The following is a 26,916-nucleotide window of genomic DNA, read 5'->3' as shown; positions in this document are numbered from 1 at the left end:
CCTAGAATGCTTTTAAAAAGCGGGAAGTTTCACAGCGAAAACTGACATTGACATGTAATCCCTCTCAAAGGTTTGAGAAGAGCAGGCGGGAGTGTTAGTGGATTTTGTAAACGGCCTCTGTGGGTGCTGAGAAGCTAGACTGAATCCAGGCTGCTACTGGGTAGCCTTGGGCTGTAATTGCTGCTCTCTTCCTCCATTTCTTCATTTATAAAATAATGGGGACAATAATAGCGCTCAACTCCTGGGGCTGTCAGGATTCACTGAGATAGCCCACGTAAGCTGCTTAGAAAAAAGAGGGCGCAATATAAACACTCAATGCCAGCTCTCTCTGTTTTTCATTCATAAATATAAATGGACCATCAGGAGGCTTTCCTCCCACCAGAAGCCACAGTTCCTTCCGATCCAGCCTTTGAAGGGGAAAGTATATTTGACAATGAGACCAAGAGCAACCTGAATGAGCCATTTGTAGCATTTTACATATTAGCTCATATAATCTCACAACAAGCTGCAAGAGAAGTACTATTGTCACATCTAGTTTAGGGAAAAGGACTCTTTGGGACAGAGAGGTTCTTGTAAGTATAGAGCCAGGACTCAGAGCCAGCTGATATCAAAGGCTTGTTCTCCCAACCACCATGCACCCCAAAAAAGAAGCCTTGGGGAATAAGAAGGAACATTTATTGTCTGTGGAATAATTTGGCTCTCTTTGGCAATTATTTACCAAAAACTTTGTCTCAAGAAAGATAAGCTAGTAAACTCTACATTAGAGTAGTAATTTAATTTAAAAATAAGTGGGAAAGCATTTCAAATGATCCAATCAGGACATGTGTGAATAAGTCTGGGTGGTGTGTATAACAATTAATCACTCTTGTTAGGTATCTATGTGTTTGTTTGTTTTCCTGAGAATCAATAAGGCTTTTCCCTGAAATGTGTGTATATACACACACCTATATTTTTAAAAAAAATCAAGTTCAGCCAAAACTGGTTTGGCTCAGTGGATAGAGCGTCGGCCTGCGGACTGAAGGGTCCCGGGTTCGATTCCAGTCAAGGGCATGTACCTTGGTTGCGGGCACATCCCCAGTGGGGGGTGTGCAGGAGGCAGCTGATCAATGTTTCTCTCTCATTGATGTTTCTAACTCTCTATTCCTCTCCCTTCCTCTCTGTAAAAAAATCAATAAAATATATTTTTTAAAAAATCAAGTTCATGCCATAGTGAAATCAAATATCATAATCGACCAAGTGAACGAATTTATGATTGCACACATATTTATAAAATTTGCATTTTAAACTGCTCAGAAGCAGAATGCTTTTTTTTCAATTCATGGACTTTACTTGCTGATAGATTTGATTCAGTCTTTGCAAACCAAATCCTCTCTATCTCTCCTAGTTGGGTAATTTGAGAAATTGTTTAGAGTAAGTTTGCCTACAGAAGTCTCTTCGTTAAATAGAGCAAATATTTCCTAAAGACTTCATGTGACCTCCATTGCTATATAGTTAACATGTTAGGCTTTTCAATGAAATCCTTGGTGTGTTTGCAATTAAAGTGTTTTCATTGGACATTAATGATGACAATCTTTATTAAGGCCAAAGCCAAAACAAATAGGGCCATGGAAGCAGAAAATCAAGATGTAATAACTTGGTAAAGATCAGTAATTTGGGATTTAAACTGAGCCTCCTCTCAGAGACAGGCATAAAGTTATCAAGTATGAAATAAGGAGTGATTTTCTGTTTTATATTACTATAGAAATAATTTTCAAAACATGAAATGTCAGCTTTCTCTATCTTTAATTATCACACCTGAATCATTGAATTCCAAGCCTGAAGGTAGTAGAAATTCACTTATGTCTAATATAATCTTTTTTTTTTCTTTTCTTTTTTTTTTTTTTTTACTTTTTCACATGTTTGGGGCAGGGTGGGAGTTGGTGCTGAATTCATTCTTCCAAACTACTCTTGTGACTGCCAGAGAAGTCTTGGGTTGCTAAAGTAACTTTTAACCTAAAGGTATTTTTTACTTAAAGTTACAATGCATTTATTTGTACTTTCTCTAAGTAATATTTTATCCCATTTATTTACCTTAAAATCATCCTCCCAGAAAATCATAGCTAAAAATATTTTTAAATATTTTAATTTAAACTTTGAACATATCATTTCCTAATTTAATGCATTAATAAATTAGCAATAACATGGTTTTTCCTCAAAGAGCCAACCCATCAAGACATTTCCCCAACAGACCCCATAGTGACTCCCTTAAACTCAAAAGAAGTGTTAGAAAAGGTGACCCTTGGTCCTAGAGTTTTTATTCTGAAAAAAGCAATTTTGTTAGCGTTGTTCAGAGTCAGCTTATGAGATGGAATGGCTATGCCTTCCTTGTTGTTGGAACCAAGATAATGTTGCCAGAACTGGCTACTTTCTCTACTCTCAAGGCTGCTGAAAGTCCTTCTGTAGGCCTTTGATCTCTCCTGGGAGCCTTCGAATTCAAGCAGAGGCCAATGTCTTCCTCAGCTGTCTTCTCCACAAATTTTTCCAGCAGCTCTGGCAGGTACTGATGTGTTTACTTAGGTGTTTCTGGTTCCCAGAGCTAATGGCAGTTTGAAATTGTTTAGCACATTGTGCGCTCATATATAATAAGCAAAAATTTCTGGAACAACTCCTTTTGTCCAAGAGTTGACAGTGTCTCAGGTAGAGGCAGAAGTGAATTGAAATGGATGTATCTCTCTGGGTATATCTTCTCCAACTAAGAGAAGTATGTAGAATTCCTAAGGTAGGCAAATTTTACTAGTAAAGGAAGCTCTGAGCATCATTTTGCTGGTGTTGTCTGTCCATCAACACTAAGATTGTTGCCATAATGCTTCAACTAAAATAGGTTACCTAAAACACACACACACACACACACACACACACACCAACAACAACAACAAAAAACAAGTTGATGGTTACTTAAAGGTCTATGCAATTAAAACCTTCTTATAAGTCTACCTTATAAGAAAATCAAACGTGTTTATTTTTATTAAGAACGTAAAATGTAAAATTTAAGTTATCTATCTACTTCACAGAACCCTGGTGGGCTTTCATTGATAACAACAGGCCATAGCTTGGTTTTCTTCCCCTCATCTGCCTGTTCTGGGGCTTCCCTAGCAATGTTAGCATATCATTTCTAACATCCTGATTACTTAATTAAACACATGTGCGTTTTCTCTACTGTAAGAGGTCCCACTTCTCTGGAGAAATAGTAGAGAAGAGTTTGTATTTTTATTATTTTCTATGAGGAACAAAAGCCAGAATCTAATCTGATTTTGAATAAAAGAGAATACCCGAATAACCAGCAGATATTTTTAAGTGGTTTTTAACTTTTTCATATTTCTCTGTTCAACTTCTCCACTGAGAAAACATTTTTTTTCTCTGTATCACTCACCCAGTTTCCCATTTTTCTCTCACATGTTTTCCCTAGGAAAAGAGCAGCAGGACCGCTCCTGAATTTGGGAGCCCTAGGCATCTTTGAGGTGCTGGCTTCCTATGTATACTGCCTCCTATTTTTTTTTTTTTTATCTTTCTCCTCTGGCCCCTGACAGCAGTTTAAAAGTTTATCTCTCTCTCTCTCTCTCTCTCTCTCTCTCTCTCTCTCTCTCTCTCTCTCTCTTTTTACGTTGGTGCTCTGAGACCCTATTTTCAGCACTTGAATCCCAAGGGTCCTCAACCCAGGACCCTGTCTCCCCGCCTAGCTAGTCCCATTAAGCCGCCAGACTTGTGTTTTCTTGGATTCTTTAGTTCCACTCGCCAGCCGCACTCTGGTCAGTTTGTTTTGAGATCACCTTACCAAAGACAGCACTGACTTCTGAGAACTACCACTCCTGACAGAGCCTTGGAGCGACAGCTTCTTCCCAGGACCCGGAGCGCAGGGCAAGACATCCCGCTTCGGCGAGTTTCTGCTCTGCATCGCAAAGCAGGCGCACGGTGCCTGAGTCGGGAGAAAAAGAAACAAACACAACTCACCTTTAGAAGCGTAAGTTAGACAAAGGAATGCCTAGTTGCCAATACTGTGTGGCCTGTGGCAAATGACTTCCTCCTCGTTGAGCTTCGGTTATCCTATTTAAAAAGTGAATCTAAAAACAAGTAGTCCCCATAATATCATTGGAAGGAGCAAACGAATGAATAAATACGTCCGCAGGGTTGAGAACGTGCTTCGGCAAATAGAAAAGTCTTAATAATTGTTTGCTACAAATATCCCACGCTGAGGGGTTGGGTACAAAGCACATTCGGTGCCTTGAGGAAAGAAATCAGCTGGAAGGCTTGCAGGAGCCCAACTTCTATCTCCCACCTAAACGTTAAGAGCAACTTTATTTTTGCCCAAATCATAAACCTGCACATAACTCTGTTGAGCTTAGGCCATTGTGCTAACATCTGAGCTCCATCGCCAGAGGAAGTGCTGGCATTGCTGCGGGCCAAAACCTGTGGGATCTGGCCGAGAATCCCTGGGTGAGAATATCTCCCCACTATAGTATTTCAGAGGCAGCTACGTGCACAGATGCGAATGTTTTTACCTGGGTGGATACAGCCTTCATTCCTCCTGCGTCCTTGAGGACACTGACTCTGTTACCTGGTGTGGCCCTGGATACTGTATTCATGTCAAAGGCATCCACTTGCTAAGAGTCCTAAATAAGGTGCGGACGGATTTCCCATTGGCCAGACAATTGGGTGTTCAAAGTGTGGTGGTAGCGGTGTCTTTGCCTTAGGGATGGCAAAACCTGGGCGAGGGACTGCTACCAGCACCCTGTAGCAAACCTTAGTGCCTGGCACTCTCCCACCCCTGGTTTTCCGCAGCCTTCATTTTGGAGAGCGGATCTCACCCTGGGAAGTTAGCACTTCTCTGGCCCCTGCGGACATGGGATCAGCCAGTCAGGGTTCCTTTAGGAAAATAATTTCAGGAAAAGTCGTAGAAAGGAAAGCACCACCCTACCCCAAGTAACTTTGGAGCCACCACACTTACTGTAGATCCGGCTGAGAACAATCCCTCCGGTTTGAATAGGGACTGCAAGCTCTGACCCAAAACCCCAGGCTGCTTAAGTCTGTTTGTGCAAACCTTAATCAATTGTTTTTCCTACCAATAAGCAGCAGGACCCCCAACCCCTAGTGATCTGACCTGGGTGAAGGGCAGAGGAGGACTGGCAAAAGCTGATTAATAGATTTATTCTTGCTTAACTGACAGCCCTCCCCTCTCCTCTTCTACCCACCGAAGTTTCAGAGGCCCTCTGACGATGGCTTTTCGAGGAGGCTTTTATCGCGGGAGTGTGTGAAGTTGCTCAGGGTTTGAGCTGGAAATTTTACACGAGCTGAGAGGGATCGCTGTACTGGCAGCTGGGATGCATCTGTAACGGTGTTAGTTTGCCTGAAAGCAGAAAATTAGCGACCCCAAAGCTCGGCTTGGCTGTTTAGTCTGTGGAAGGGACAGGGCGGGGCAGAAAGAGGGGGAGAAAGGAGACGCGCCCCTGGGAAGGGAGTTCGCCTTCTAAAACTGCGTTTCTTCTCATGCAAATGCCAGAGACGCGGCTGTGCGGAGTGCAGGCCCGAAGGGGTCTAGGGAAGGCCTGGCACAAGGAGGACGCGCTCTTGAAAGGCGTGCGGAACGGGGGAAAGGAAGGAGGACTTTCCCCATCACCTGGCCCGTCAGCACACCTCCTGGTAGATGAATAGACTCGCAGAGAGAACGCAGAGCTCCCGCCTGCCCCCAGTCACACAGGACTGAGAAAATGACCATCTGATCAAAACGAAATGGAACCATCCAAACTCAGTCCATGACTGAAAGTGTCCATTCAAGGTTTTAGCAACTGTTATTCCGGTCCACTGACAAAAAGAAATCCCGAGATAACTAAAGTTCATTAAAAAGAGAAACAAACGCTTATGAATGAGGTGATTCCTTTCCTCCAGGCGTGGGTAGGCAGGTGGGCTTTTACATTTTCCAAATTGTGCGCGCAATGGCCAAACGTTGGAATTCCTTCCTTTCTTTTGTGTGCAACACTTTGTAAGCGAATCAATCTAGAGAGTGCAAGTGAGCGGGTCGGGGACCGTCCCCCCCCCCCCGCCCCCCCCCCCCCCCCCCCCCCCCCCCCCCCCGCCCAGCAGAGAGGCAGTAAAACCATTAGCGTCAAAGGGGCAGCGAACAGCAAATTGTCTCTGGAGGGTAGGCGGGGGTTTGCCCAGACAGCCCCGGCGGGGGTTGCGGTGGGATATGCTAATAGTGCCTGGCCACTGGGGCTGGCCTCCCTCCCTCAAGAATATATAAGGAGCCCTAACCCCGGCCAGGCCGACCCGGGCCGCCAGGCGTCTGCCTTTGTTAATTACCAGAGAAACCGACCCGGGAGCCTCGCCGGGTTTGCCGGCCCCCAGCGGCACCAGGCTCCAGTTCCTCCCCATCCCTCTCGCTGCTGTCCAGGTGCACCGGCTGCGTCGCCACAGAGGATGGACATGATGGAAGGCTGCCAGTTCTCGCCTTCTGAGTATTTCTACGACGGCTCCTGCATCCCGTCCCCTGAGGGCGAGTTCGGGGACGAGTTTGAGCCCCAGGTGGCTGCCTTCGGGGCGCACAAAGCAGAGCTGCAAGGCTCCGACGAGGACGAGCACGTGCGAGCACCTTCGGGCCACCGCCAGGCCGGCCATTGCCTCATGTGGGCCTGCAAGGCATGCAGGAGGAAGTCCACCACCATGGACAGGCGGAAGGCGGCCACCATGCGCGAGCGGAGACGCCTGAAGAAGGTCAACCAGGCTTTCGAGACGCTCAAGAGGTGCACCACCACCAACCCCAACCAGAGGCTGCCCAAGGTTGAGATCCTCAGGAATGCCATCCGCTACATAGAGAGCCTGCAGGAGCTGCTGAGAGAGCAGGTGGAGAACTACTACGGCATGCCGGGACAGAGCTGCTCCGAGCCCGCCAGCCCCACCTCCAACTGCTCCGACGGCATGGTAAGGGACAGCTCTGGTACCTCAGGGCACCCCTATCTTTCCCCACACTCCCTATATGTCCTTTAAACCAGGTGTGGCAACTAAATGTTCAGTGATTATTTTGTTGGCAGTTGGGGGTGGGATGGTAGTGGCTGTAAGAGAGTGGTTCTCAACCTTGGCTGCACATTAGAATCACCTGGGAATCTTTTTAAAATCCCGATTTCTGGGCCTCGTCCTCCGGAAATTCTGTTTCTTTGTTACTAATGTTGTGGCCCCACCCGATAACAAAGAAACGGAATTTCCGGAGGACGAGGCCCAGAAATCGGGATTTTAAAAAGATTCCCAGGTGATTCTAATGTGCAGCCAAGGTTGAGAACCACTGCTGTAAGAGAAGAGAGATGCCACATTTGGAAAGATGCCAGGAGACAGCTGTTGAACAGGACTTTCCTTTGACTTCCTAGCAGGTTCTAGCTGGGCATTGCAGGAGAGAGTTGTCCTGGGACATAGGTGGCTGTGAGGGATCAATCACATATTTCACCATCACTCAGTTTATTTCCAAAATATACCACCAGTGGGCCCTGTCGTATACTAACATCTAAGGACATCTCTTTCAAGCTCCCACTGCCCCACAGTTTGTAACTTAATGAGGAAACAGAAAGACACGTATGGGCTGTGGTCCCTGCTCTGCCGAGGCCTGGCTAGAAGGAGATGTTGACGCATTCTTTACAGAGGGCGTCTGCTCCAACACTGCCAGGTTTTAATGTGTTTTTGCCCTGGGAAAGTGTTCTCTCCCTGAATTAGTGTGGCTTCCTTCTACTCCAATCCATTTTGCATGGTTAACCCAATGCACATGGCTGCTGAACTCCACCCCCTCTCCCCCTGGCTGCTGCTTTCCTCTTGTCCAAGCACAGAGATTGACCTCGGTGCCCTTGCAGTTTGGTGGGGCTAACCCTTCCTAAATCAAGGCAATGAAGGTGATTGACAGTGGTCAGTTTAGGGAGCTTGGTGGGCAAGCCCTGCCTTACTCTAGAGCAGAGAATTTTTTGCCAAGACCTGAAAACAAGCTTCTTCTTTTGTGTCTTATATTACAGCCTGAATGTAACAGCCCTGTCTGGTCCAGAAAGAGCAGCAGTTTTGACAGCATCTACTGTCCTGATGTACCAAATGGTAAGAATTGATGGCTTCAGAAGAGTTTAAAGACAAGTTCACCTTCACAGTTAGAACCTGTCAAAGCAGTCCCTCCTTCCCCGTAGTATCCAGGAAGGGAATAGATTGATGGTTCTTATGCAGAGTTCTTGGCAGAGCAAAAGGGACACACACACACACACTTTTAAAAAAATCAAAATCCACCTAACAGATACACACACGTGCACTTTTGCTTGCAATAGTACTAGAAGGACTTTTCACTCCCTACATTCACTGCCAATGAATTGCTCGATATTTGTTGAAGATTTCTACATCAGGCTTTCTGAGACCAGCTGACCCCTTGGTGTCAAAAGAACTGAACTACGGTTTAAAGGGCAACAACATAAGCAAGGCTATACATTTGGGCATTTCTTTTTAATGATTTTCTCTTTGTATCCATAGTATATGCCACAGATAAAAGCTCCTTATCCAGCCTGGATTGCTTATCCAGCATAGTGGATCGGATCACCAACTCAGAGCAACCTGGATTGCCTCTGCAGCACCCGGCCTCTCTCTCCCCAGTTGCCAGCACTGATTCACAGCCTGCAACTCCAGGGGCTTCTAGTTCAAGGCTAATCTATCATGTGCTATGAACTAAAAATCTAGTTTCTACCAGTTCTGCCAGGAGGGCCTACAGAAAGAAGGATGCCCAAAGAGTCCAAAAGCAAGTCGACTCATATATAAAGATTTCCTTTCAGTTGTAAATTTGTACATATTATCTTGCCACTTTATAAGAAATGTATTTAACTAAAAAGTGACCATTGCCATTAATACTTATATCTTTTCTCATCCTTCCTCTCCTCCTTCAGCTCTTTTATTCTTATTCTTTGCTTTAGATACTTAGTTCCAATAATATTATTTCTGATATGGAGCAACTTATTGAAGGTAGCTTGTTGCAATGCTTAAATTATATTTTTATTAATATCACTTATCAAATATTATCTCTGGTGTTTAGATCTTTATTTTTTCTTCAAAACATTAGAACAGCTGGAAATCAGTTATAGGAAAATTTAAATATATTTAATGTTTTTCTCTTTAATCCTTTGGTTATATAGTATTAAATAAAAATATAATAATACTGTCTAATGGTACATATTTTATCTTTTCTTATAAGAAATACATCATTTTAATGTAAGCACAAAATAGTACTTTGTGGATAATTTCAAGATACAAGACATTTTGAAAATTCCACCATAAATAAAATTGTTTAAATGAATAAATATTTTGCTTCATGATTTTTTGAAAGAATACCCTTAATGGAATTAGCATAGTCATTGACATAAAATCTTTAAGGTAGAACTGAAAATAACAAAGCAGTTGGCTTAGAGGATAAATCTGAATATTTACCATCTCATGGACTCAGTTTATGTCCTGTTGATGTCTCAAATTAAAAAAAGCATGTTTCCATTTTAATAATATTTCAAGGGAGCCTGCTAAATAAAAGTGTCCCTTTAAGTGCTGTACCATATAATGTCAGTTTGTGTGTGTGTGGAGGAAGATAGAAATTATTCAGGACAATAACATTTGCTTAAACAAAAAAGAGCATTACATTATTTTAATACCTATAGTACATCATAAATCATGAATTAGGTAATATTTACTTTATCTACTTGCCTGAAAAAAATATTGACACATTAATGTATTAATGTTTTCAATAAAATATTCATAAGTATTGAACTGATTTTTTTTTGTATTGTTCAAGTGCTGCTTTTAAGAAAACATACACAAACTATATAGTAAAGTGAACCAAACTGCAATTGGCTTCCTTCTTTTCACAGCCTTTTTGATGTTATTAAACATAGTTTGCGTTTGTGTGTGTGTGTGGGGGGGGGGTGGTGGGCGTGGGTCTTTTATTGTTCATCACTTAAGATGAAAAAAAATAGAACAATTATGTGGAAAATTAGGTTGAGATTATCATTGGGATAATTTTCACAAGTTTATCATTGAGAGAAAGAAACAAGCAATATCGTTGAAGCATCTAAAGTAACTGTGCACAGAGAGCACTACAAATAATTGTTTCATCTTCTAACTTGGACATTAGTTTAAAATTGCCAAGGGTTTATAGTTATAGCTGTTAACCAGGCAAAGTGGCCAGACTCTGCTACAGCTTGCCAATCACACTGTTCTCAGAAAGGCTTTCCCTTCTTTCTGATGTGATTTTTTTCTTGAGCTTATCCAGTTATAAGACTTAAAAGAATAGAAATTATTCTGTAAAGGGAGGGAGCGGGGGAGTCTGAGTACAAAAAAATAATGTAGCCACTGCCACTCTGTTAGCATCTGGTCTAGTATGGAATACTGACTTTTAGCACACAGGCAAGTCTTTTTTGTCCATGATTTGGGAGTGTGAGGAGAATTTAAGAGAACACGGTAGAGATTCACATGTAGTTGCAACATAAGTTGGAGTTATTCACTTTTTTTAGACACTGTGCTAGGTACATTTTTCTCCTTTCTATATTTCTATAGCAGGGGTAGGGAACCTTCTTTCTTTTGCCAAGGGTCATTTGGATATTTATAAAATCATTCACAGGCCATACAAAATTATCAACTTAAAAATTAGCTGCTATATTTGCTCAAACATTTAATTAACTCACCCCAAGTGCCTTGGCAGGAGCAGACCAATGATTTCTTGGGCCTTACAGGGCTCATGGGCTGGGTGTTCCCCACCCTTGTTCTATGGAGAGGTTGCAGTTTTGCTGTTGTTCTTAGTAGAATTAGAATAAAAAGGACTATCCAAAGATAGGCTTGTTTTTTAAAGGTCAGTTTTAAAACACATTACCATGCTGAGTTCTATTTAGTAAAAGTAAGCAAAGAATATTAGGTAATTTTTAACTCAAGTGAATAAAAATTAGCTTTCTTACCAAACCCCAGTTATTTCTATAACTGGTAGATGTGTTTGCTATTCTCAGTGGATATTATCATGCCTAAAAGTATTTAGTTAAGAGTTTTCCAGTGGTCTGGATTTAATACAGGTGGTGATCAATGTATCAACAAAGACAATACTCTCCCTGCCAGCTTGCTCAATGCATCTCATTTTCAGTGCAGTAACATTGAAAGCTGGTGTCTACTCCGAAACAGCTCAGCTCAGCTTGTCACTTGCAGTCATGCACACTGTTCTGACATGGGGACTTCAGAAATTGGTTCTCTAGTAGACCAGACACAGAAAAGTCTTTTCTTCACCAAGGGAGTCGGGGTGGGGGGTGCGGGGAGGAGTGATATTGGCAAAATAATCACGTAAGGACAGGATTTTGTCATCGATAAATCCCTGAAGTGAACAACTGGGCTGCCACTGATCTCTTATCAGACCACCTCACCTCAGCTTATGGAAAAATACAACCAACAGTCAAATTTCTAGGAGCAACCAGGTAAATGTTCTCTTTACTATCTACAAACCTGATGGGAAGGGGGTTCTTAGGAAATAAGAGTGAAAAGAGACTCCTGGGAAATGCAAACTCACTGGGTTACATAGGACACTGTCCAGTGAGGTTATGGAAATGGGGAAGTACTATTTGGAAGCAAGTGGCTTTAGTTATGGTTAAGGTGTCTTGAGTGCTCCTATTTTTTTTCTCATTTGAAAGATGCAAGTCAGATAAAATTAATGGTTGTATTATACCCATAAGTCCTTTAAGATGGCATTTTTACAAATACTTAATCTGGGAATGGTATTCTTTGAAAATCTTTCTTTGGGTTATAACAATTACTAGGTTAAAGTAGTAATTTAAATATCTGCCTTTCAGAGATGGTATTTCTGTGAATGATGCTAGAGTAAAGCTATTTGTAACTTCAGAAAAGTCCTGCTCAAATGGCAAAGTACCTCTGAAATACACCACTGAATGTCCCCACATTGTTGCAAAAAAACAAAACAAAACACTGAACATCAAATTTATCACCTTTAAGAATTCTAATTAGATATTTTAGTTGACTACTGATTTAATTATTTAATAATATGGTACATTTGCTGAGCAGAGATCTAGAATTTAATCCAAAGTCTAAACTATGTTTAAAATTACTAATGTATTGCACTCTTTTTCATTTTACTTGCCACATCTGTAAAATGGGTTAAATGACAGCTTATGATAAGATTATAGTTACCACTAAAATTGTTATATTATGTTAAAATATAAAAATAATCTTTTTGTAAAGAAAAGTAAAGCTTATTTCCACTTATGATAATTTATTTCATTCAAAACTAAGTGGGAAATAATGATAAAACAGCAACTAGCCATATTGAGTACTTATAATGCAAACTAGAGGTGGGGGGCGTCCCTCAGCCCGGCCTGGTTCCCCTCACAATCTAGGACCCCTCGGGGGATGTCCAACTGCCGGTTCGAACATCCCTCTTGAAATCTGGGACTGCTGGCTCCTAACAGCTCACCTGACTGCCTGCTTGCCTGATAGTCCCTAACCACTCTGCCTGCCTGTCTCATTGCCCCTAACTGCTCACCGGCCTGCCTGATTGCCCCTAACCACCTCTGCCTCAGCCCCCGCCTCCGTGGCTTCATCTAGAATGACATCCGGAAGGTTGTTTGGCTGCCTGGTCTAATTAGCATATTATGCTTTTATTATTATAGATAAGAACATTGAGGCTTAAGGAGCTTAATAATTTGTCCAAGATCAAATTATTTGGGCTGGCTATTTGGGCTTCTACACAGCACATGTTCCAGGAGACTCAGATAGAAGTTATAAGGCTTCTTATGACCTAACATTGGAAGTCTCAGAATATTACATCTGCAGCATTCTTCTGGTCAAACAAATAACTAAAGCCAGCCTAGAATCACTGAGAAGCACATTAAACTTCACTTTTCAATGGGAGAAATAGCAATTAATCTGTAGCCACATCTAATCTACCACAATAACTAGTATATACTTGTTGTCTCTATTTCCTTACCTTTCACCTGTGCCACACATTCACCAAAATCTGGCTTTGCCTCTGTCACCATCCATGGTCAAGACTCCTTCAAATCTGTGAACTGTTCCTGTGCTGGGCAAGCTTACATCTCCAGCCCAGGTGCCTTCCTTGATCTTTAGAGCTGTATGTCCAACTATCTTTAGACCTTAATGGCACCTCCAACTAAATATGTTTAAATTAAATTAAACTCATGCAGTTCTGCCTGTCTCCCCAACCTTTTAACCTGGCTCCTTCTCCATGTTGACTCTTCAGTGAATGATGTCACCAGTTATGTAAACATGGTTCTTAGGACACACTTCTGATACTTCAATCTTCTTAACCTCTTGTCTAATTCATTACACAATTCTATGAATTTACTCTCCTAAGTCCCTCTTAAAGCTCTACTCTCAATATAAACTATGGTTATCTCTATCCAGGAGTATTATAATATCCTCTTAACCTGTCCCCCTATGTTTTCTCTGGATCTCCCACTTCTGGAGACAACATCCATGTGGTTCAGATGGGTTTGACTGTACTTCCTGGCTCCAGAAAAGAGCAAGTCAACAGGCCTGACCTTGAGTATGTTCTCTTCCTTGGCCATAATGGTTGTTTCATAGAGTCATGTGATCAAGTTGTTCCTTAAGTGACAGTCCCTGGTGATAATATGTGATATTTTTTACTGTAGGTTGCCAGCTTGCATTGTATCTCCAGGAGAGGAGATTCTGCTTAAATATAAAGCCAACACAGTAGAAAGCTGAGCTGTAATGCAGAGAGATGTATTCCTGGAAATGTAATTAAGTATCTGTATCCTGAAATGCCTGAATACCCGCTCTTGACCATGCTTTCCAATTTTAAAGTCAATAAATAATTTTTGTCCTTAATCCAGTGTAAGTGGGAACTTTGTTAATTGAAACTGAAGGAATCATGCCTAATACCACTCTGATCTTTTCTGCCTATTCTAGCCAGAGAAATCAACTCAAAATATTCATCTGATCATGTCAATCACCCCATTTTCCTCTTATTTATTGTACATAGGTTAATGATAGACAAAACTTAATGTGACCTTCCAGTTTCTGCATGTCTATCTCCTATCTATCTCTCTAGCATTATCTCTTTCTAGAGGTAATGTCAAAAACCTGCTCTCTTCTCTCTGGACACATAAGGGACTTTTTATCCATCACCACATTCTCTCTTGCCAAAGGAGCTTTACACATTCTCTCCATCTGCAGTCTTCTCCACCTTTAACTCATCTAGTCAATTCCCAACCTTCTTTTAGATCTCAACTCAAGCATTAATTCTAAGGCAAATTTTCCTTGAACTCTTTCACAGGATCATGTCTTTTCATTCTATGATCTCAAAATACCGTATACCTCTTCTATGTTGTATATCTCATAATTGCAATTATTCAGTAATTTGTGTGATAATTAACATTTGTTTCCTCCACCATGAAAAGCAAGGACCTGTTCTTGCTCAACCCTGTGTGCCCTGGACTATAGTAGGATATTTTGTGTATGTATATGAATGAAATTATATTGTTGAAGCATTTGTTGTGAAAAGCATCCCCGTTTTCCAAACTTTCTCCTTCATGGACTACTTTCTTAACACTATTTTTACTTTTGTACTGGTTCTCTAATTTTCTGCTTTATGTTAATTTCTTGTACTGACATTTCTTATACTGGCCAATCTTTGTATATTTGTTTCTTAGGGTTTCATTGTGTGGCCTCTTTTCTTTTTGGTCTTCTGTGGACCTTTTCTACTTTCATAGCTTCACCTCATATGGTAGAGGTTTTTCTATCATTGCCTCATCCATACCTTTTCTAAAAGACACTGCTCCCTCACACAACCTTGATTTGCACGATTGATCTTTTCATTAACTGTTAGTCAGTTAGAGATGGATATCTGAGTGGAAGACAACAAATCCATAGATTGACCAACATTTATGAAATGCATAGTTTAATTGCAATGCATGAATTGAGATAAACAGATTCTTTTTACCAGAAATTCAGACTCAGAGAAGTAAATTACCGTTTAATAGTGGGAACTAAACTGAAAGGAGGGGTTGATAGGTCATGCATAGAATGAAATTATGCAGTAATATACAAGTTAGGTAAACCAAAGAAGCCCATTGGTAGAGGGATAGAGTGAATTGAGCACCCACTATGTGCACGCTATTTGTAGTAGATCTAGAGCCTGGACAAAAGTGGAATGTGCTTCCCACTAATTCACCACTAATTAGCTGAGGGAACTTAGGTAAGTTTCTGAAATTCTCAAAAGCTGTTTTCTTAACTGTAAATGTGGATAATAATACAATATAAATCATAGAATTTGTGAGGGTTGCATGATATAAGGCATATATATGATATCTGTAGCTTAGTGCCTAATACATAATACTCAAAAATTATAATTAATGAAAGAAAGAATAATGGTTGAGACTTCATCATTTAAAATAAAGATTCATAAGTGCCTGGTGGGGGGATCTTTGGAACTACCCTGATTGCAAGACATCCACCCGGCCCTTGGGCCAAATAAGATTCCCTTATTACTTGTTTTGAATCCTATGAATCCTATATATGAGCTACTTTAGTGTAGTTGTAACTAAAAGAATCACATTAACCATCCTCCAAATATTAATCAGCAAGATTTTCTTAAGAAGGCCATTCAAAATTTTAGTGGGCAACTGAACCTTTCTACCTTAATGGCAATCTCAACACGAACAAAATTGAACTCATCTTCTACGTTCTCACTTTTGTGACATCATATGCATATGTGAGCATGTAAATTTAAAATAATTTTTATTTCTCTCATTTCCCTCAAAGCAATTAATTTAGTTGTTCAAGAACATAACACAAAAAGAATTGTAAAAAGAATAGTATTAATACCAAAAGAAACAATTTGTATTTTCTTAATAAGCATAATTTTCCACACTGTAATTTATGAAATTAGTCTAATTTCTATAGTTTTGCCTACATTTAATGAAATATGGTTTCTTTTCTACTTAAAAGAGTTGTTTTGAATTGAACATCTTATAATCAATGGAATTTTAGGGTCAAGAAATGTTGACCCTAAGCAAAAATTAAGAAAGGACATTTATTAAATACTTCTTTTATACAAGGAACTGGGTTTTACATGCATTATTAATTTTTATCACTAATAGATAAAAATAATTACTTCTACTCATGGAGTGACTGCTATCCCTGAAACGGCTTTCAGAGTTTCATATACATAACATATAACTAAGCATACAAACAGTTCAATGATATGGGTACTACCTACTCCAGACTAGAGCTGATGAAGGGCTCACAGACAGAAAATAATGTAACATGATTAATTTATAAGTGAGGTTCTGGTAAACCTTCCACTTATGGATATATACAGCAACTACAGAATTCAGTGAAAATTTGAAGCAAGGAAAGTATCTTAACAAAGCTACTAAAATCTTAAAAATGGGTTGTATTTTAGAGGGAAAGAGTGGGTGAGGAGTTAATGGATTAACCAAAAAACTTATATGCATACAATAGTCTGGGAGGGGAGTGAGAGTAGAATGGAGGGGGCTCATTGGGGTTGGGAGGGACATCTGTAATACTTTCAACAATAAAGATATTTTTTTAAAAATGGTGTTTTAAGATTTCGGTAGTTTGAAAATGGGAGAGGGGAGAGTTAGGAGGACTAATTAAGAGAATATTTGTAATGGCCCATATATGAGGTGACATTGTCCTTTAACCCCTGCTGAGTTGTGCAGCACAAGGGCAGTGGGGTGTTTCTCAATGAAAGTTGTTGACTGATTGAACCACTGAGGTTGTGTCTGCATGATGCCAGACATCTGGATATAGAGTAAAATTCAGTCATCCAGATGTTTTGGTTACATGATATGTTGCCATCAAACATTTAAAACTTTTCGACTGCCTTTACTTTTTCATCCATAAGAATCACATTGAGTTAACTCAGCTTGAGCATGTACCAATTGCTATTCCTTGAATTTTTACCAGGGAATGGTCATCAGGTTGCCAGTGTGGATGAATCACTAGAATGTAAATAGTGGTATAGCAGGCAGGTGAATATTGAAAAAAGTGAGAACTAGTAAAACATGAAGAAAGTGAAAGCTTCATATTATCAGAAATGCATTTTCAACACTATTTGTTGTGTTTTTTCTTTTTTTATTCAAAGAATTTTCATTGGGTTGGGTGTCTCAAGCTTACAGCATTACAGTTCTCTAAGTAACTATTATTTTTTCACATCAAAGCTAACTCCTTGGAAATATTTCACAGATAATTAAATGTTAACACTTTCCTTCTGTGCACAGTTAAATGTGATATAAAAGTAAAGCATTCTAATACCATATTGAGTTCAGTAAAAGTAAATTTTATCCTCCTAAACAACTATATTGCATCTAACAATGTATTTGAAAATCTAATTCTGATAAAACTATACTGCTGCAATCAAGTAATATGGTGGTAACATAAAATAAATATACCTTTATATTTTGAAAAAATTGTCTCCAAAGCAACATATATAACTTGAATATAAGAATATATTAATTTATCATTGAAGATAATGGCATTAATCAAATTCATGCTATGTCCATATGCTAACCTGATTTGTTGAGAAGTAAAAGTTTGAGTAAAATAATTGGTTAACTAGATGCTTTGTGTGCATGAAAATAAAGAGATTAGCTGGTATGGGGTTGGCCTTTTTATTCTTGACTCACTTATTTGGCTTTACATTCTGTGCATAAGGATAATATTACCTGGGAAGATGAGCTATCTACACACAAACATGACAAGGAGAATTAAGGTAATTTCCTGAATAACTAAGACTCCACCAACTTTATTAGTATATTTTGGAAGGAACATGAGTTCTTGGCTAACAAATATTAAAAGTATGTATTTTTTCTTACTAGGGAGGCTTTGAAGTTCCTTGAATGGAAAACTATTTTGTCTCCCTGATACATAGTCTTGCTTTAGACACAAAAGCAGATAAAATAAATGGTCATTGAATAAATTTCTATTCTCATATCAATGTGTATACATGAGTAGAATATCTATTGGAAGAATTCAAACTTTTTTCCATCTCTAATTGCAGATCAGAACATCCATCCTGTTTGAAATGTTATAATCTCTTTCAGAAAGACAGGATATATGATAGGAATGGTCTCATACAAATTTAGAATCAATTCAACTTGAAGAAATGAGTATGTGTAATTGCATCAAAACAGTTTGCCAACATTTGAATGGCAGTAATTTTTTTTAAGTTACATGAAGAATTTTGAAAATCTTTCAGGCTTGCTATGCTGGAAGGATAAATGTCTTTTACCTTGACATGTTGCCAACTCAAAGCATCTAAAAGTCCTTTCAGAATTACATATAAACAAGACTCATTTCACCCACCTCTGGGCTGGAATGTGACAGCTGGTTAAAGTAAGCATAGCAACACCACACAACAATGTCAAACAGGATGAGTGGCTTAACCAATCAAAAATAGAGCATCAAAGTAAAACTGCTCAAATTAGATTTCTGCCCACGACAGAAAGGTTAAATGTTCTGTACTGGTTTAAAATCCCTAGAATCCATGATGACCACAAAGGTCATGTTAGTGAAGCCAACTGAATTCAAGATGTTATTAAACAGCTCAAAAGTTCTTTCATATCACAGAGGGACTTTTTGTGGTTTTCTGACCCAACATAGAGGATATAGAAAGCTATGTGTATAGTAGTTAAGTGAATGAGCTATGACGTAAAAGAGACCTTGGTCAAGTCACAAGTTCCTAGTTTATAAATTAACAAGACTTTCCCTCTTTGTGCTTTATTTTTCGCAGTCCTAACATAGAGTTCTTAATCACCTCCACAAGCTGTTTTTAGTTGTGTATCAAGCTCTGAAATCAATTGGTAGTGCATAGAACATATGCCATACCTGGAGATAATTAATTTTACCTATTAATGGTCAGAAAATTTTATACAAAATGCTGGGGAGGGGATTTTGAGAAATATTTCCCAATATACTCAACTATCCTTAACCTAGGGATCTGACAAGTGGTTGGCCCATAGTCTAGTTTATTTTAAGTCATTTTAACAATAGTGTTTTGGTGAGATATTGCTGAAGCACAAAGGCACCTGGAACACATTACTTTATTTTCCCTCTCCCTCTAAATCCCTTTCTAGGAATTAAATACCATAATCAGAACTTATGTTTAGGTAGAAACAGAGAAAATCTAAACATACTAATTTTTCCTTTTTCATTTGTTTCTGCCTAGCAATAAATATTTAATCAAAATTTCAAAATGAGTTGTTTCAAACTCATTTAACAAACTCTAGAATTTTCAGATATTAATATAGAAATTTATATATACTCTAATATTAAAGTTATTTAAATATATTACCTAAAATTATTATTTCTTTTATTTTGGTTAATTTACACATTTTATTAAAATATTACTTTCAACACCAAAGACTATATCTTTCCAGCCCACCTCCTTCCTGAACTTTGGTCTTCATTCTTTTAATTAATAAATGAAGATATAATTTTATTATGTTTTCACAATATAAATTAAATTCTGAAATATTAATAAATATATGTGAGAATATAATACAAAAGAGCTATGAAAACTGCTTTGTAATAATATTTAGAGAAAAATATCTGAGTTACACTTTGAAATCATATTCTACTGATTGGCATATGTGTTCTACAATCATATTACAAATAAAGTGCTCTTCAATCTATCTGGGTTTATATGACTATTTCAGCACAAAGAGAAAAGATAATTTTTAATTCTTACTTGAGTGTGGTAAGCAAATTCATCTTTTTCTTTTTTTTTAATCAATGTATAACAAAATTAGAATGGCAAGACATAGCTCACCAAAACTTAAATGCATAGGATTCTAATTGTTAATCTAATCCTCTCTGGAGGTTAATTCTTAAAATCATGGCTATTAAGTTTCATGTGTTATATTTACTGTGGCACTTGGGAACACTGACAAAGGATTGAGTATCTCTGGTATGTCCATTCTAGCTTTACTCAGTGAGCAATATCACTTACTGGTAAGTTATATGAAAGACTTCTATTTTTATGATGGCATGTTTTTCAATTGCTTTATATGTTAGCTTCAAGTAAATGTTTAGTCAAAAGTAATGACATTTTCTAAACTGTTGTAAAGTCTACAGTACTTGAACTATACATTCCTTGCTATTGATGGACAAAGATTGACAGTGCATTTGGATGAAGAGACTAGGGATATAATTGCCTCATTATTTTTTTCTTTTTACTTTTTTCCAAGTTTTCTAAATGGACACTTTTATTTAAAAAAATTAAACAGTGCAAAGCAATTTATATAAACTCTTCTTATATAATGACTAGTGGCCTGGTCACAAAATTTGTGCTCGAGGAGGGGGATCCCTTAGCCCAGCCTTCACCCTCTCCAATCAGAGACTCCTTGGAGGATGTCCAACCACAGGGATTAGGCCTAAATCAGTGGTCAGACATCCCTCTCACAATCTGGGACTGCTGGCTTCTAACTGCCCACCTGCCTGCCTGCCTGATTGCCCCTAACTGCCTCTGCCTGCCTGCCTGATCGCCCCTAACTACCCTCCCCTGCTGGCCTGATCTCACCCCCAACTGTCCTCCCCTGCTGGCCTGATTGCCCCTAACTGCCTCTTCCTTGACCTCCACCACTGGAAAGAAGTTGAATGTTGGGAAGATGGCTGGTCAACCTGGTTTAATTAGCATATTACCCTTTTAGTAGTATAGATCTATTATATAGGATAGGATTGCTTAAATGGAGGGGGGAATGCTCTTGGCAGACAAAAACACATAATCCCTATATCTGGACTGATAGCCAGCCATATGCACTATACTACCAAACTGATGATGAAAAAATTGAATTTCTTTCTTACACCTTACACCAAACAGCTGTTGCCTGTAAAACCTCTCCTCAGCCCCCACCTTAAGTTCTGCCTTTGCAGTTCACCCAGATTAGGTTCTGATTGGTCAGTTTCTATGCCAATCAGCATCAAAAGCTCCACCTGGCACTTCATCCAGATTTGGTTCTGATTGGTCAGTTTCTATGCCAGTCAGTGTCTCCAGGCCTATCTCTGAGCCTGATCAAAGAGGCGGGGCTGATCAGTAGCCCTGCTGGAGGCCCAGCTGTTGGCGGCTCCCTGCAAAGTGGGGAGAGAAAGAGAGAGGCAAGGGCTGATCAACAGCTGCCATGGAGGCTGGAGATCAGACCCTGCCTCTCTCTCTGCAGGCCTCTCTCCTGGCCTGATCTGCAGCCCCCTCAGCAGTCAGTGCTAGGTCCCCATGGCAACACAGCACTGACTTCTGGTTTGGTCGAGCCTTGGTCATTGTGGATGTTATGGACCCTGGCTCATATATATATACTAGAGGCCCGGTGCACGAAATTCGTGCACTGGGGGGAGGGGGCCTCTCAGCCTGGCCTGCACCCTCTCCAATCTGGGACTCCTTAGGGGATGTCAGACTGCCTGTTTAGGCCCGATCCTTTACCAGCAGCCAGACATCCCTCTCGCAACTCAGGACCGCTGGCTCTTAACCACTTACCTGCCTGCGTGCCTGCCTGATTGCCCCTAACCACTCTGTTTGCCAGCCTGATCACCCCCAACTGCTGGCCTGATCACCCCCAACTGCCTCCCATGCCAGCCTGTTTGCCCCCAACTACCCCCTGCCACCAGCCTGATTGCTCCCAACTGCCTCCCCCTCACCAGCCTGATTGGGGTTGGGGGGCCGATTGGGGGTGGGGCTGGCCATGGGGAGGGGCTGTGGTTGGTGGGTTGGTCAACCACCCCCCCAAATGGGTTGGGGGGTGGCAATCAGGGCCAGTGGCCTGGGGGAAGAGCCATGGGTGGTTGGCCAGCCAGCCCTGCCCCTGATTGCGGTGGGGGTGGGGGGGCAATCTGGGTTGGGGCTGGGCAAGGGGAGAGGCTGCAGGAGATTGGCTGGCCAGCCCTGCCCCCTATTGGAGTGGGGGGATCAAGGGTGGGGCCAACCTGGGGAGGGGCTGCAGGACATTGGCCGCCCAGCCCTGCCCCCTCTTGGGGTGGGGGGGTGCAATCAGGGGCAGATAGCCACGGGGAGGGGCTGTGGGCCTATTGTGGTGGGGCAGGTTGGTCGCGGGGGGGGGGGGGGGGGATGGGAAGATAGGGGGTATTTGGCCAGCTGGCCTGCTCTTCTTTTTTTTTTTTTGGCAACTCCGCAATTTTAATTTGTGGTGCCTATGCTATGTCTGAAAAAGACCTTCTTCCCCTGCCCAGGAGAGTGATGGAGAGGGGGCAGCAAAAAATAGAAGACATCCCTCCCTATTGCACACAGACCCTATATACATGCTCACCTGGCCCAGGCCGGCGGGATGCTTGGCACATTCTAGGATCCCTGCTCAGGGCCTGGAGGGGTGACTGGTGGCAGCACACGTGAGAGGGGACCTCTGGGTGACCACTCTGGTCCTGGCTACTGGTCTTGGCACTTCTTGGTCCCCAGTTCCTTTCTGGTCCTGCCTGCAGCCTTGGTCCCCCTACCTGGCCTCAGATGGCCCCCTTGGCTCCTGGGTGCTCTGTCCTCCCCTCCTAACCTGGAGATCTCAAGGAAGGTTATGGCTTCTCAGAGACTCCTCGACAGCCCTATCACTCATGTTCACACAGGGAAGGGGTGCATGTGGCAAAAGCAGCTGTATAAATGCGGGTGCAGGAGCAAGTCCTCCGGGGTCACTTGGACAGTTTGCTGATGACGCAGATCAGGGCCACATTCTCATCCTTGAGGCGCTGGTTGTCAGCTCGGAGATTGGACAGGCCCTTCAGCTCCTCTTCCAGCTCAACGGCCTTGCACTCCAGGGCCCTGCACTCAAACCTCGCCAGCTCCAGGATGGCGGGCCTCTCTGCAAAGTGCTCTTGCCTCTGCATGGTGCGCTCCAGCTCCACCTTGAGCTGCTCCAGCCGCAGCGTGGTCTGGGTCAGGGCCTCACGAAATCTCTCATTCTCAATGTGCAGCTTTTCGTAGAGTTTCCTGAAGCTCCCCCAGGCTCTTCCAATTTTGGCTGGGGTTTGGGGTTTAGGTCCTGCTGCCTCTGGAGGGGAAGAGCTGGATTCTGGGCTGATGTCCACTGGCTTCACCTTCTCCCCCTTCACAGGCCCTCTCCTCTCATTGCCAACTCTGCGGCGCTCCCTGGAGGCCTGTGGTCCCTGTCTCTGCCCCTCAGGCACCTCTACTCTCTGGGCAGGGCCATCAGAATTCTTAACCCCAGGGACTCGGGGCTGCCAGGAAGGGTCCAGGCTCTGAGCACCCTGCTCTCCATGTGGATGGGAGAGTCTGATCAGGGGAAGGCCTGCAGGGGGGAGGGGCTGCAAGGTTGGCTGCTTGCCCCCTGATCAGGCGGTGTGCTGGCTACAGTGGGCGTCATAGCGACTGGCCCAATCAGGGCCATGTTCTGCCTGCTCACCACTCCCCAGTCCCAACACGGCCTCCACTGCCCGGCTATCAAGCCTTTGGGATCACCAGCTCAGGGGGCCTGCTTTCCCACAGGCCTGAGGGACTCAGGCCTGTGGGAAAGCAGGTGCTGGTGATTTCACCTGCATGCGTGTTCGCCAACCATAGGCTGATGGAAAGCACTGCCCGCTTGGGGCCGCTCAAACCTGGGTGGGCAGGTCGGGGGCACTGGCTCCAGGGCTATTGCCACTGCCGCTGCTGCTGCTGCTGCTGGGGCTTGAGGCACTGACTGAGGCTGCCAGGCATGCCCGTGACCTGCCCGCCCGAGTTGGGTAGCACATAGGATGCGCCAGCGGGCAGATCACTGCTGCCGCCTAGCCCATACCACAGAGGATACCCGGGTGGGTACCCAATAGCTGCGGCCCCACCGCCAACCCCAGGACCCGGCGGGAAGCCCAGATGAGGGCGGAGCAGGTGCCGAACACCCTGGACCCAAAAGCCAGCCCTGGGTCCCCCGGGAGGCCCGGATGAGGGCGGATCGGGTGCTGAACCCCGCGGTCCCACCTGCCAGCCCCGGGTCCCCCGAGGGAGGCCCGGATGAGGGTGGAGCCGGTTCGGTCCCACCCGCCAGCCCTGGGTCCCCCGTGGGAGGCCGGGATGTGGGTGGAGCGGGTGCTGAACACTGTGGTCCCACCCGCCAGCCCCAGGTCCCCTGCAGGAGGCCTGGATGAGGGTGGAGCGGGTTTGGTCCCACCCGCCAGCCCCAGGTCCCCCGCGGGAGGCCCGGATGAGGGTGGAGCCGGTTCGGTCCCACCCGCCAGCCCTGGGTCCCCCGTGGGAGGCCCGGATGAGGGTGGAGCCGGTTCGGTCCCACCCGCCAGCCCTGGGTCCCCCGTGGGAGGCCCGGATGTGGGTGGAGCGGGCGCTGAACACTGTGGTCCCACCCGCCAGCCCCAGGTCCCCTGCAGGAGGCCCGTATGTGGGCTGATCGGGTGCCGAACACCGAGGTCCCACCTGCCAGCCCCAGGTTCCTTGCGGGAGGCCCGGATGAGGGTGGAGTGGGTGCCGAACACCGCGGTCCCACCTGCCAGCCCCGGTTCCCTGCGGGAGGCCCGGATGAGTGTAGAGCGGGTTCAGTCCCACCCGCCAGCCCTGGGTTCCCTGCGGGAGGCCCGGATGAGGGCGGATGGGGTGCTGGACCCCGCGGTCCCACCCGCCAGCCCCAGGTCCCCGCGGGAGGCCCGGATGAGGGTGGAGCGGGTGCCGAACACCGCGGACCCACCCGCCAGCCCCGGGTCCCCCACGGGAGGCCCGGATGAGGGTGGAGCGGGTGCCGAACACCGCGGTCCCACCCTCCAGCCCTGGGTCCCCCACGGGAGGCCCGGATGAGGGTGGAGCTGGTTCGATCCCACCCGCCAGCCCCGGTTCCCCCGCGGGAGGCCCGGATGTGGGTGGAGCGGGTGCCGAACACCACGGTCCCACCCGCCAGCCCCACGTCCCCGCGGGAGGCCCGGATGAGGGTGGAGTGGGTGCCGAACACCAAGGTCCCACCTGCCAGCCCCGGTTCCCTGCGGGAGGCCCGGATGTGGGCGGATCTGGTGCCAAACACCTCGGTCCCACCCGCCAGCCCTGGGTTCCCCGAGGGAGGCCCGGATGAGGGCAGATCAGGTGCGGAACACCTCGGTCCCACCTGCCAGCCCCGGGTTCCCTGCGGGAGTCCTGGATGAGGGCGGATGGGGTGTTGAACACCGCGGTCCCGCCAGCCCCAGGTCCCCTGCGGGAGGCCCGGATGAGGGTGGAGAGGGTTCGGTCCCACCCGCCAGCCCTGGGTTCCTGCGGGAGGCCCAGATGAGGTCGGAGGTCGGAGCGGGTGCCGAACACCACGGTCCCACCCACCAGCCCCGGGTTCCCTGCGGGAGGCCCGGATGAGGACAGGGACCTCTGCCGCCAGCCCTGGATGGAGGGGAGCTGGTGGTTGGCACTGTCAGCCCAGCCTGCAGTATGCAAATTAGCCGCCATCTTGGCTGGTGGTTAATTTGCATATCTCGCTAATTAGCCAATGGGAAGGGTAGCAGTTGTACGCCAATTACCATGTTTCTCTTTTATTAGTGTAGATACATATACTAGAGGCTTGTTGCATGACGATTCGCGCAATAGGCCTTCCTTCCCCTAGCCCCCGGCTGCCGACACCGGTTTTCCTCCGGCAACCAGGACCCAGGCCTTTGGTCCGGCCGCAGCAGCGAGGCTTGGCTCTGGGATACTTCCCACACTTAGTGTGCTTATACAGAAACCTTTGTGAAAGCTACCTTGAGAGAGTCTCTTGTCCTACTGCCCCAGTGATCATGCAGACCATCCCCTAGGGAATTGTCCCATCCCATATATTATTTGTGTTCAGGATATCTTCAAGAAGAAACATGTTGCTAATTTAAAGACACAGAAAAAATATCAACTTCAATAAAAAAATGTATTCCAAGTCTATTTCATGGCCAAGAATAGGTACTAATGATCATAACTCTAGCATCTCTTTTAGCCTTCTAATGCAAACATTGGTTTTAGTTTACTGTAGTCTAATAGCTAATGTTAGTCCCCTTTGTATAATTTTAATTTTTATTGTTTTTTTGTAATTATAAGACAGATTGATTCATATATCCAAGAATCTAATCAATATTCAAATGTGGGTGTATTACCAGTGTATCTCTAGTATTTTTTTTTTTTTAGACAAAGCTATCTCCCCCTGTAAAAACAGGTTCTTAGAATAATTTGAAGAATATTTCAGAAGTCCTAGGAAAATATTAGTCTTTACTGAAGGCTAGAAATGAGTGACTTGTAACACTTTAATAAAATCCACAAAATAACACAAGGACACACACTTCATATGAATTTTCTAATGGAATTACAGAATTTTTTTTTCTAATGAAAATGATAGTCTGACTTTCAGTGATGAAGAGAAGCTAAATGAAGAAAATGTTTTGGTGGGATGTTGCTGAACCCCAAAGGCACCTGAAACACATTCCTTTATTTCCCTCTCTCCCTCTAAATCCCTTTCTAGGTTTTGGCTCTTGTTTTTATTATAGTGGCATATACCTTCATACTTGAAATATTCTCCCAGTGCATTATGAACCCTAAATAACTGTGAGTAATGTCTGTAATGCTTGCCTCCTAAAGGACTTAAGCTGGCCTGCATAGTTTATAGATGATAAACTGGGAGTCAATCTTTCACTGCAATGATGTATTCACTGCACTAAGAACCATCTCCATTGTAAATTAATTCTTGAAACGTTGGGCGATAAATGTCATCAGTATCATTACCCAATCTGCTTCCAGAAGCAGAGACTGTCATTCTGCTGCAGGTGCTAGCTTCTAAAAGCAAGGTGCTCCAAACCAAACACATTAAACCATGACTCCATTCTTAAGGGCAACTCCTTTCAAAGGCCTCTCTACTTTATGCTGCTTGGCAAAGAGATTAATGGATGCCATTTCTGATATGCACTTGG

General features: G+C 43.5%; 1 protein-coding gene across 1 annotated transcript; it reads left to right on the top strand.

Moving 5' to 3' along the window:
* The first annotated feature begins 6,450 nt into the window (after positions 1-6,450).
* MYF5 (myogenic factor 5) lies at positions 6,451-8,733 on the top strand. The gene is made up of 3 exons (XM_070407615.1): positions 6,451-6,951; positions 8,022-8,097; positions 8,518-8,733. The coding sequence occupies exons 1-3, from the start codon at positions 6,451-6,453 to the stop codon at positions 8,706-8,708; spliced, it is 768 nt and encodes a 255-aa protein (XP_070263716.1). The 3' UTR covers positions 8,709-8,733.
* Positions 8,734-26,916: the final 18,183 nt, after the last annotated feature.

This window comes from Myotis yumanensis, unplaced genomic scaffold, assembly GCF_028538775.1.
Source record: "Myotis yumanensis isolate MYYU_CA2020_CCGP unplaced genomic scaffold, mMyoYum1.0.hap1 SCAF_3, whole genome shotgun sequence".
NCBI lineage: Eukaryota > Metazoa > Chordata > Mammalia > Chiroptera > Vespertilionidae > Myotis > Myotis yumanensis.
This window is presented reverse-complemented; position numbering and strand designations above follow the sequence as displayed.

Bases quoted from the DNA above. Each gene is read 5' to 3' on its own strand.
- MYF5 (XM_070407615.1), top strand. From the start codon at position 6,451: ATGGACATGATGGAAGGCTGCCAGTTCTCGCCTTCTGAGTATTTCTAC. The intron at 6,952-8,021 runs GTAAGGGACAGC...CTTATATTACAG, and splicing joins CCAACTGCTCCGACGGCATG to CCTGAATGTAACAGCCCTGT. The intron at 8,098-8,517 runs GTAAGAATTGAT...TTGTATCCATAG, and splicing joins CTGTCCTGATGTACCAAATG to TATATGCCACAGATAAAAGC.